Below are 12,199 nucleotides of genomic sequence, written 5' to 3' on the forward strand. Positions count from 1 at the left end.
TGTATTCCGTTTTTGTAAATATACAGAGAAGTATTTCATGGTTTTGAATATGCTGTTATAAAGCTTCTCTTCCCTCAGCCAGTGTCTCATCTCTTGTCTCTTTTGTGTTTAGCAATGAAGCTGCTCATATTTTTCTCCTGAACTGTCATGTGGCCATTTGTACCATTTTTTATTCGATTGAATGTCTTTGTATATATGAATTTATAGCAAAGCTTTTGACACGTGTAATGTAAAAGTGATTTTTGATGTGTTTAAGTAACACAATGATGGGAAGATACCTAAACGGCTGAGAACATTTTAATACACTAAGAAACAGAGTTCGATCCGAAACAAACCAATCAGACTTCTCATGTAATGTGACATAGTCTCCCCATTAGATGTTCTCTTCTGGACACAGATCTGTAAAAAAGGAGAAGCCATGACAGTTGACTGTGATAACGTCACGGAGACAGAATGGGAAGCATTGTTCTTACCTGTGCCGTTTCCAAAATGCAACTCTTTGGTGAATTTGAGGCACGCTGCCTGTTTCTTGAAAACTTCGACTTGATCGTCAGTGACTTTTCCCGATTTTGCTGTTGCACATATCAACAAATTTCAGAGCTGGGAAAAACTTTGTCAAACACGTCGTATTTGGAGTGATGTTGGATGACTTTATTTTGTGTGGAGTAAGAGATACATCTATACTCACTTAGGAGGTAGAGGAATCTGCCGCTTAGGGGCATTGAGTTGGGGATCTTCAATACCATGTTGTCCACCAAGAGGAGGCAGTCAGGACATGTCTTCAAGTATCTCTCAACATGAATTTCCTTAGCGTCGCTAAAGTGAGCTATAAGATAAGAACAAAGGGGGGCGGGGTCGTACAGTGCCCTTCACTAAAGGAGTTGAATCCATCCATCCATCCATCCATCCATCCATCCATCCATCCATCCATCCATCCATCCATCCATCCATCCATCCATCCATCCATCCATCCAACCCACATTTTAAGCGGAACTTTGAATCCGCAATGGCTGCAATCACATTATTCCATCAATCAACCAATCAATCAACCAATCAATCAATCAGAATATACTGACCTTCCACAGTGTCAGAGCTGCTTGGATACACCGAAGTACCATTATCAAAAGTGCAGTTTCCATTTCTGGTAAAGAAATTTAAGCTGTTAGTGCTACTGTTATCCATTGTACCTTTTTGCTGAATATTCAAGAACAAGTGTGAGTGAAACAATAAAATTACATTTTTTCACTCCAGGTCACTGTGTAGTTGTCAGTGTCGGGCCCAGGTGAGACTTCCATCCAGTAGCTGGTAGTTTTATTAAGTTCGTCCAAGTATTGCTCAGTGTCTGACGTTCCGATATTATAGATCCATTTTCCGGGAATCTAGGGAAACATACACACAACCAAAAAGCGACCAACTTGTTGATTGGTTTTCTACCAAAATACAAATTATTTGCAAATTTTGCATTCACTATTATATAAAAAGAACATTTGAGCAAAAAAGAATAATAATCGCATGTTTTAATATCATAGGTAGGAATATATAAGTACCTAGACATACATAGCGGTATGGTTCTTTTTAACCAGTTTCAAGGAGATATTGCTTTTTTACAGCATACCTGAGTTCGGTCAGTCAGAGGGGCTACAAGCTCTTCACAGCTCGGATCAGACGAAGCAGCCAGAGAGGTGAGAGCCAGCAGAGCGAAACAATAGTGAGCAATCATGATGAGATAGATGTCTGATGGGTTGACACAAAGCTGTGAGAAGGGAAAATGCCAATGGTGGCCGCCGCCAAAAAAGAAGGATTTATGTAGTCGGGGAGAGAGAGAGAGAGAGAGAGAGAGAGAGAGAGAGAGAGAGAGAGAGAGAGAGAGAGAGAGAGAGAGAGAGAGAGAGAGAGATTGTGCAAGCAAGGACTTCTTGTGTGTGATCATTGATGGTGATATGTGAGTTTCTGAAGTCCTTAAAAGCTAAATGATTATAGTGACAATTTTTGATTGTATAAAATTTAAGTTCAGTGAAATCATGATGGCAAAAAATGGCAAATGAAATTACTCTAACTTGGGTGTAGCTTTGCGGACAGTGTTATGTAAGAATGATCAATAGCTGGTTCTGGTTGATGTAAACTTTGACCTTTGTTTTGTCTGGAGTTATACAAGCTTGCTCACGATCGGGGTTGTGCAAACAAATTGGACGTGGATAAGTATTGTGACTGTCATGAGACGATTGATTTATGACACTTGTCAATGACATGTCATCTTTCTGAAACTAAATGAGCGTGCTGCCATTAGAGTGATTGAAAAGTGCGCCTAATATAGAGATGGACCAAAATATTAACTATACCAAAAATATGTCAGTGAAGAGAGCACCGCCCCGCCCCGCCCCTTTAGTTCCATTTTTTTTCTCTGCTCCAGTGTGCCACATTTCCTTCTTGTCAGCTGACCTCAGGTGTTTTTTTTTCTCTGTCCTTTTTTTCCCCAACTGCATGGTTGTTGTGAGGTAAATGTCACTGTTTACACTTTGTCTTTAAACTCATGTACTAAATGCGCATGCTCTGCAGATCATGTGTATTGTGGTTTAATCTTAATTAACTTAATCATTTGAGGCCCAAGCTGGTGAGCCAATCACTGCAATTGGTCCGTTTATGTAATGAGCACATTTCACCTCCCCACGCCCCAAGAAAATATACTTAAGTGAATTCCACGTTCGTCTTGAGAACAAAGTTAACAAGCCTCCAAAACAGACACTTTTCACATTCTCCCAAATTTTGATATTTTCAACCATCCCGTTAAAGTCCATTGACCAAATCTCATTTTACTAATTTGTAGGAAAAATAATAAAACATGACTTTTAATGATAAAGCAAGAAACACAAAGATAACAAACTGATATCAAATGAGTATCATCTAACCAAAAGGTAGATCGGATGACTGTCTTTTTCCTCCCTTTTATAGATCCTCTTCCCAACACAGATCTGAAAAAGAGCAAAGCCTTAAGTCAGGTGTCAAAATCAGAACGGACCGAACGGGAAGCGTCGTTCTTACCGGTGCTGTTTCCAAAGTGCAAACTTTGGGTGAATTTGAGGCAAGCGGCCCGTTTCTTGAAAACCTCTAATTGATCGCCATCGAGTCTTCCCGATTTTGCTGTGGCACACACAGACAAAGTCATGATGTCAGATCTGTCATGAAGTGGATGGACCTGGGCAACCAAATGCAGCTTGGACCAGGGTTTATTGAAGGAACTCAAAAGACTAGAGACGAGAATAACTGAACAGAAAGACGAAACAAGACGAGACCAGACAAGCAACTACAAAAACAGGAAACAAGAAGACATGACACGCAAACAATCCGACGGGAGTGAGGGGCAGACAGGACTTAAATACAAGACAGCTAACGAGAGGCAAGTGAGGATGATCACGCTGATCAGGGCACGGGAGGGGCGAGCACACAGACACGTGAACCGAAACTATGACAACATTAAAACAAGGAAACTAACTGTGACAGATCTTGACAGGATCAGCTCTTTTTAAGTAGAGCATAAGCTAGAGACAGCTTCAGACTCACTAAAGAGTACAAGGAATCGGCCATTTTGCTGTGCCTCATTGGGGAGGTTCAATATCATGGTGTCAATCAAGAGGAGGCAGTCAGGACACGTCTTCAAGTATGACTCAGAATGTATTTCCTCAGAGGTTTTGTAGTGAGCTGTAAAAAAATAAAACATACATCATTAAGTGGCACTTGGTGCCACAACGGTTGCTTGGCAACAAGTAACATGGATCAGAACACTCTCAGGATGTACTTACATTGTACATTTGCAGAACTGCTTGAGAACGTGGAAGTAGCATTATCAAAAGTGCAATTTCTATCTCTGGTAAATACAAGTGAAGCTGTTAGTGCTACTGTCATCCATTTTGTTTAGAAAGAAAAAAAGGGGAATGAAAGTTACAAAGTTACATTTTGTCTTTCCAGGTCAGTGTGAAGTTATTAGTGTTGGCACAGGTGAGATTTCAATCCAGGAGTTGGTAACTGTTTTAAGTTCATTCAAGAAATCCTTATTGTCTGATGTTGGAACATTAAATTTCCATTTCCCAGAAATCTATGGAGACATACACACGTCCAAAAGACACCAACAAAATCTTGGCATGATTGTTTGGTTAGAAAAAATGGATCATTTACCTGTTTTTGGTTCAGTCTCTACAATGTCTTGTATATTTACTGTGTACATTAAGATTTTGTTCTTTTTAGGAAATTCCAAGCATATGATCCTTTGATATAACATACCAGGTTCCGATCATCGAGAGGTATGACGAGCTCTTCGCAGCTCAGATCAGACGTAGCGGTCAGGCAGGACAGAGCCAGCAGACCAAAACAATAGTGAGCAAACATCACGATGTGTTTTAAGACAACTGGACACGATGCTAAGAGAAGCATTTATATGGCATGAGAGAGAGAGAGAGAGAGAGAGAGAGAGAGAGAGAGAGAGAGAGAGAGAGAGAGAGAGAGAGAGAGAGAGAGAGAGAGAGAGAGAGAGAGAGAGAGAGAGAGAGAGATGATAAAAATTGGACAGATCCAGGAATTGGGTCAAATTGACCCAACTTCGTAGATATTTTGCACAGAACAATTTTTTTTTTTTTTTTTGCACAAAACAACCCAACAAATTGTTGGTCTAGAAATCTTTTGGAGCTTCAATCACACAGAAACCAGAAAAAAGAGACACGGCCAACCTAAACAAAAGTGAACAAACATGATGAGATGTCATGATGACAGTTGGACATGATGAGAACTAATGCAATCAAAAACAGCAAATGACTGTCTCGAAGTTTGAGTTTCACAGATATCTAAATGACAGAAAGCAAAATCCCCCAATTTTTTTTTTAATCGTTGAAGGTTCCCTCACCTTCACCTCGTTTGAATTGGGTGAGCCTAACTTAGACATAAAATATTGATTGGACTGACAAAATCAAATATTGACATGGAATACTTGAACGTTGAACTGGAAGTGATTTGACTTTCAAGTTTTTCTTTGACCCAACCTCATCATGAGCTCTCTAAACTTTAATGTCAAAATGGTACATTCAATCTAAATTCAGGATTTGGGAACCCCCTTATGGGACCCCCACCCTTATCCAACACTGACACACACAGAAAAACTAAATTAGGAGGAAAATGAGAAAGCGTGACGTCTGCTGTCAGTGTTGGTAAATTGTTTTTGGATTCAATAGGTCCGTTGTTTTTTTTGGGGTTGTTTTTTTTGGGGGGGGGCTGTATGGTTTCTCGCCTGGGACCCTTAGGGTGGGGGTCTATAAACACCCACTGTTGCACAACACATCTTAGTATGCTTGTTCCTTCCTATTCAAATACTGCCATTACGTAACAGGATGAATAGAACACAAGAGAGCCATGGGCTTTGCATCAGGGTGTTCCAGCCCACTGTTATACAACTTGCAGGCAGCCTCCCTGACATCCTCACACTACACGGTGGTCTCGCATCTTGAGCCATGTCTGCCCACTTGCTGGCCGTTCTGCTCGCCTTCACCTCCCTGTGTGCTGCGTCTGAACCGGACTGCAAGGAACTTGTTAAACCTCTGCAATTGGACAACCACAGCCCTGTGAGTATTTAGGATTTAAATTAGAGCTTAATAGAATTAAAAATGTATTTTTGCTAGAGTGGTGTTTCTATACCACTATAATAATGGGGTCAATAAAGGTCATTAGTAAGGAGAAACACTGTGGCTAATTAGTAAAACAATTTGCTTTAATGATCTTTGGAATGTAGGAACAATTTGAGAGAAACACCAAAAGTTAAAGTCAGTTGACTCAAAAAAATAACATTCCCATTGGAAATAATAAAAGGTGAATTAAATTGCTGCTAGCTCAAACTGTGCCCATTACATAATCCTTTTAAGTAACATTTGCCACACCAGTTATGCAAACTAAAACATAGTCAAACTACTCACCCTTCAAAGATGATCATGATGATGATGACAACGATGTTGATGGCAATAATAATGATGATCATGATGATGATGACCATGATGATGATGACATCACATTATTCAACCTGCACCCAAAAATACGTTTGGTAATAGCAATAAGCAATCGTTTGGCTCAGTATGCGGTCTTTATGTTGGGCATCAGATCTTCGGAAAATGGATTCTTCACGTGAGCTCATGGGATGAGCCAGGCCTAAAGAGTGACCTGACGGCAGCAAACAGCTCATGGATTGAATTGTCACCATCTTCCCAGAGTGGGACCATCTCCCTCTACTGGGCTGACCGTCTGTAAGGGGACGAGCACTCGTCTGAGCTTTTGCTTCCAAACTGAACAATCGTCACCACCTCTTCTTTGTATTTGGCCTTACACAGGAACGACAACAAATGTCTTCAGGGCTCCGCTGATGTCACCGTGTCCGGAATGACCAGCCACGCCACCTGTACGCATCCTTTCATATCTACTTGAATTTATCGTCTTTGCTGTTGCATCCAGTAGCATCGGGAGTATTCAAGTCATTGAATTAAAAAAAAAAAAGGTTTGCCTATGGAGGCCACAAGATGGTGGCAAATCATTATGTGAGGCTCGACCTCATTAAAACATAGGTCGTTGTCCCCAAGATGCCACAAGGTGGCAGCAAAATAATACTTTCTTTGATTTGTCCTGCAAAAACAGCAAATAGGTGAGTTAGAATAGGTTCCTGACTGTATTCTTTTTTATGTCTACACAGTAAACATCAACAACCATACTTCCTATCATGAGGCCAAATATTACGCAACCTGTTCCGACTGCCTCCTTTCCGAAGACACCACCCTCGTTCCAGATGGCAAATCTAAGGGCCGATACCTTTTCCTCTTCAGTACGTGTTTTACCAATGAATTATCACTTATTGCTGCAGAAAAGTGAATATGTAAACCCGATACAACATGTCTTTTATAAAATACTACAACCTCATGATTATTTTACCCTTTTAATACAATGTAAATTTTCATCTAAATGTCCTCTGTAAATATGTTTTTTTTTCTTATTTCTTTCTTATGTTTATATATTTAATAACGTTTTTTATGCTTACTTTTAAAGAACAGCACTTTTTTAAATGCAGTTTAGTTGTATTTAACTTTAAAGTTCAGCAAGATATATTTTCACATTTATTAAATATATATAATAAATGTGCAAATATATCTAAAAGTATACAAAAAAGTATCTATAAAAGTTAACATTTCAAAACTATTTGTTTTTAATCACGTGTACAATTTATGTTAATTTTTTATGTGCAATACATTTCAGTTGAATCTATTTTTAAGAACAGTTCAATTTTGTTATATTAATGGTCAAACTATGCATCATTTTAAAATAATGCAGATTATTTTTAGGAATGAAACATCTGCCTTGTTTTTGATGAATACCTTCTGTAACTGTGTTCTAACTCAAATTGTATTCGTCTTATTGCTTTTCAAAGCCCGAACCGGTAAACTGGAGCCAGCCGAGTTGGAGACCTTCAAGAAACAAGCCGTGTGTCTTAATTTCCCCCCAGAATACTACTTTCTGGACTCGGGTGAGTTTTTCACTTTCCCTTTTTATATACGTATATCTATATATCAGGCATCATTGCTCGCTGGTCTTGTTTCAGATGTGTGTCCAGATGAAAGGAAGACCAACGAGGAAGAAGAGCCAACTGGTTCCTCAAAGTAGATGGTGGCACATAGACAGCAAGACAAATATGCCCTGCAAAACCTACTAAATGTTCATATGTAACCTTGTGCAATGGAATAACCTTATAGACATGTAAAACTTGATGCAGGTCTGAAGTCTTAGTTTGTTCGAGAACACTGGTTAGCTGTAGGTGAATAAACTGCTGCAATTCTCCTCCTTGCAGTTCTGTCTCGAACCCTTTACATAGAAAAAATGACAGTTCTTTTCAAGGAATGGCGGCAAAAACAAAGTTGCCTGGTAACTTATTTGTACTGTCAAGGCAACATTGTCAATGCAATACAAATGCTCTGCGGGAAAACAACCTTCGTTGCACAAGAGGAACGATTTTTCCCGTTAATCCAAAAAGGAGTCGTGGCGCTTTGCCCAGAGGCCATTCAAGGCCGACAGAGGACCTTTGAAATGCTTATTCAGTGCTCGGTAAAAGCAGGTCTCAGCGTGATTATTCACAGGGTTTTTTGGGGGTGTGTGTGTGTGTGTGTGTGCGTTGAACGCATCCTTTGTTTCCTTCGTACGAAGTAAACGTTTGCAAACCATTTTTGACTCTTGGAGAGCCCAGAGTGATCAGCGTTAGGCCCGAACGCAGTTAGAGGACGACAGTGAGACCATGACTTGGCCTACGTTTCATTTTTTGTTAGCTCTCACCGCACTTTGTGGGGCTTCTGCACCGGACTGTCAGGACCTGGTCCAACCTTTCATCCCAGAGGACCCGCAACAGGTAAATTGGGCTTTATATTAATTTCAGTGGATTTTGTTTTGGTTAAAAGTACTTGGATCAAGTTAACGTTGAGAAACAAGGTAATAATATTATTTTGGTTTGACTGATATTTGTTTTTAAATGGGTTTACTACACTGCATTGTTTAAAAAAAAAAAGCAAACTTCAACAATTCTAATGAACAAACAGTATTGTTATAAACATAGTGTCAATTAATACTAGACCATAAAAAACAAGTGTTTTTGGGACTAGAACAATAATTGAAGTTAGACCAAGATTAGTTAACGCTACAAAGCAAGCAAGTTGCTTAAACGAGATAACTTCTGTGAAATACAGAAAAGCCAATTTTCACAACACCAAAACTTTAAAAAAAAAAAAATGGAATTGCTCAACTTCAAATGTTATCCAAGTTTGTTGCCTTGAAATTTTTTGTTCACCCAACATTGTTTTTACAATATAAGCAGTATTGTCTTGATATGTATCTCATATCTGAATGTGTACCAAATGCTACAGTATACATAGATTTGACTAGTTTATGTGCTGCAGGTTTTTGGCAAATGGGTGTATGCCATGGGAGCTGGTGACCCCCTGCCATACCACCTTGCGTTAGGGTCTTGGAAAAGCTCCTGGATAGATTTATCCCCAACGTCAGACAGTCACATTGTGACAATGCGATGGGGCGATCGCACTCTGTAAGTTGCTTGATGCAGTTGGACTACAATGGAATATAAACTGCAAGCTGGAATATAATGATGTTGTCTCACAGAAGCGGTTGCAGTTTTGGTGAAGTCAACATGACAGTTGCTGATCTCACCACCACATTTCGCAGTAAGTGTAGAAAATAAATACAGACATTACAAAATGAACACCTGCAATACATTCATATTGAATCATTTACTCCTGTATTTTTATCTTTGTATATATGAGACATTTTACATTCTATTTGTGTATACTGTGACCAAAATGTGCACATTTTCCAAAGAATACCTAGCCGACCACAAAGGTCACCTCGTGAGGACATGCTCCGACTGTCTCCTGTGGACAGACACCTTCCGAAATCGTGATGTCACTGGCAGATTCATTCTACAGTTCAGTAAGCGAGCAACTCTCTCTCTCTCTCTCTCTCTCTCTCTCTCTTTGCAAGTCAATGTGACTTTTAAAATAAATATTAATAACAATCAGCACGGAGTGGAGCAATTGATCCCAATGATGTCGAAGTGTTCAAAAAGCAACTTGGCTGTCTGAACTTCCCAGAGGACTACTATAAATATGACGGAATTTCAGGTGAGACTTTTAGTTGAGTTGAATACTGAATGAAGTTGCCACTCGCTTCAAAAGGGAATGTGCGTGGTGGTCATTGCTCCTATTTATTTTGTCTTTATCTGTCTTCCTTCTCCAGAGCTGTGTTCTGATGACAAGCCAAGTACAGAGTGAGACACTTTGAGAAGGAAAGAAACACATGCAGTATCGATAATTTAGTTGTAATTAATCTTTGTAGACCATAGGGCGTATTTTCTGCCAGGACAACCATGTGATTTTGCCCAGCCCAAAATGTATAGAAAATAGAAGAAAATAAATCATGTATTCCACCATTTAAAAGGTGATGGCAATTTTATTTTACATTGTACTTATATATACACTGTGGCAAACCACACTAATAAATGACCTGGCTGTCGATTCAAGATGAGCATGGTCAATAATTCATTTTTTTGTTTTCAATCAGAAATGCAAATACATTTTCTAGATTGATTTGTTGAACTGTGTAAATGACAGACCTAAATGCTATGCACCTTGTTGTCCAATTTACAATACTGGCCCGCTGACAAACTTTGAACAACCTCCATTTTGCATGACTTGCTGCTGTCCCTCTGCCCGCTGATTCTGGTGCTCTGCGTATGCGAGCTGCTCGGAGTCTGATGCGGACGCTGGCATCCAAACAGCGCCACCACCCGTTTCCTACACTGAGATGAGCCAAAGTAGTAGATGAGCGGGTCCAGGCAGCAGCTAAGGCTCCCTGCGCACATGGCGAGCAGGTAGGCCCGGTAGGAGGTGTCGCTGGACTTGTTGATTCCGATGTAGTGGACCATTAGAATGATGTTAGCTGGGGTGAAGCAGACCACAAAGACGACCAGCACAACCGCAGCCATCACCACCGCTCGAGTCTTTTTGGAACGGTTCTCCACGTTGGAGGCCGCCAAGGCCCGGATGATGCGCACGTAGCAAACCACCGTGAAGACGAGCGGGACAAAGAAGAACACGCAGCAGTAGATGGTGAAGAAGTAGCGATAATAGGATTTCAGTTTTTTAGAATCTTGCACGTCGTGGCAGGTGGTGATGTCCAGTTGGGGCAAGTATGCGGTCTGACCCAAGGCCAAGAGAGGCGCTACTCCCATGAGGGCCAGCAGCCACATGGCGGCGCACACGGCCCACGCGGTCCGACGGCTGCGCCAGGTCAGCGAGTTCATGGGGTAGACCACGGCCAGAAAGCGGTCAATGGCGATGCAAGCCATGAGCAGGACCGAGCAGTACATGTTGCAGTAGAAGGCCGCCGTCACGATCCTGCACATCAACGGGCCGTAAATCCAGTTGTTGCCGTGGTAATGGTAGGCTATCTTGAAAGGGAGGAGCAGGCCAAAGAGCAGGTCAGCACATGCCAGATTCAGCATGTAGATGATGGCGGGCTTTCTAGGACGGACGGGGTGCACAAATATCACTGCGGCCACAAGGTTGAGTGGCACGCTGATGATGAAGACAAAGATGTAGACCGTCGGGACGAAGGTGGTGGCCAGGCAGCTGCGCAGGAACCGCTTGGCCTCCTCCGAGACAAGGTAGTGGCTGTGAGGATGACGATGTGAGCCACGGTATAGTCTCACATGCTCAGGCTGGGAACCAGAGCCGGAACCGGTGTCATCGCCGAGGCCGTCAAGCATGGACGGACCCATGTAGTCCTTAGCATCGCCAGAGAAGGTCCGCGGGTATAACCCTGAGGCTTCCATGACAGGAAAATGTTTTTACATTATACTATTTGGCAGCCTGTCACATCTTTTTTGTTTTATGCTAATATTTGGGTTTCAGATCAAATGAATACGAGACAAAAGCTCATAAATCTTAATGCTGGTGTTTACATCTAGATGCATTGAACAACTCGGGACGCAACACCTTTTTGAAGTCAAAAGATAATGTTCATTTTTAGTCCTGACCGCACTGAATACTCTATTTTAATTGTTGTTAATGGATAAGACTTGAAGACATCTAGTTCTCTTTGTAGCCAAATAAGGGGTAAAGAAAAGAAAACATTAAACAGCATTATCTTTGGTTAAGACAGATAAGTTGTTCAATTTGATGCAAGTGTAACTATTATTGTAGTCCGAAAATTATATGGTACATATGTACACAACATGGCATTGTAATATTTGCAGAAATCGTACACCAAGCAGGAATACAGACAGTCAGGTTCTTTCTGAAATAAAAAATAAAAAAATTCAAACTTACCATTGCGGGTGCTGAGTGCTGAGCTGTGAAGTGAAAACATCACCAACAGCCAAACAGATGTCTGACCTGTGGCTGTACTGCCTTGAAGCATTTTGAAGGTAACGTTACAAGTACAGTTTATCAGGACTGGTGACAAGTGTGTTTTAATATAGTTCAGTCAGGGGGCTGGCGTAGCTCTTTTGACTCCTCCCCAATAATCCCCTAGTAAGAAATTGAACACGACAATCTCACGTTGGCCTTTTTTTTTTAGGAATTATTTGAAATTTTATTTTAAATTAAAATTAATTTGATCTTAA

At 40.8% G+C, this 12,199-nt stretch overlaps 2 protein-coding genes across 3 annotated transcripts; one reads left to right on the top strand and one right to left on the bottom strand.

The window, feature by feature from the left end:
- Positions 1 to 5,402: 5,402 nt before the first annotated feature.
- Positions 5,403 to 7,860, top strand: LOC119127813. The gene is made up of 6 exons (XM_037259975.1): positions 5,403 to 5,603; positions 6,133 to 6,275; positions 6,360 to 6,427; positions 6,716 to 6,844; positions 7,445 to 7,540; positions 7,616 to 7,860. The coding sequence occupies exons 1-6, from the start codon at positions 5,493 to 5,495 to the stop codon at positions 7,675 to 7,677; spliced, it is 609 nt and encodes a 202-aa protein (XP_037115870.1). The 5' UTR covers positions 5,403 to 5,492; the 3' UTR covers positions 7,678 to 7,860.
- Positions 7,861 to 10,115: 2,255 nt separating this feature from the next.
- On the bottom strand, positions 10,116 to 12,026 carry f2r (coagulation factor II (thrombin) receptor). 2 transcript variants are annotated; one of them, XM_037259951.1, is made up of 2 exons: positions 11,904 to 12,026; positions 10,116 to 11,400 (listed from the first exon to the last, which is right to left on the bottom strand). In XM_037259951.1, exons 1-2 carry the CDS (start codon positions 11,992 to 11,994, stop codon positions 10,187 to 10,189), a joined length of 1,305 nt encoding a protein of 434 aa, XP_037115846.1. In that variant the 5' UTR covers positions 11,995 to 12,026; the 3' UTR covers positions 10,116 to 10,186. The 2 variants fall into 2 exon arrangements, with proteins under 2 accessions (XP_037115846.1, XP_037115847.1); XM_037259952.1 differs by having other exon boundaries at positions 10,116 to 11,394; positions 11,904 to 12,013.
- Between the last annotated feature and the right edge of the window lie 173 nt (positions 12,027 to 12,199).

Source organism: Syngnathus acus, chromosome 9 (assembly GCF_901709675.1).
Source record: "Syngnathus acus chromosome 9, fSynAcu1.2, whole genome shotgun sequence".
Taxonomy (NCBI): domain Eukaryota; kingdom Metazoa; phylum Chordata; class Actinopteri; order Syngnathiformes; family Syngnathidae; genus Syngnathus; species Syngnathus acus.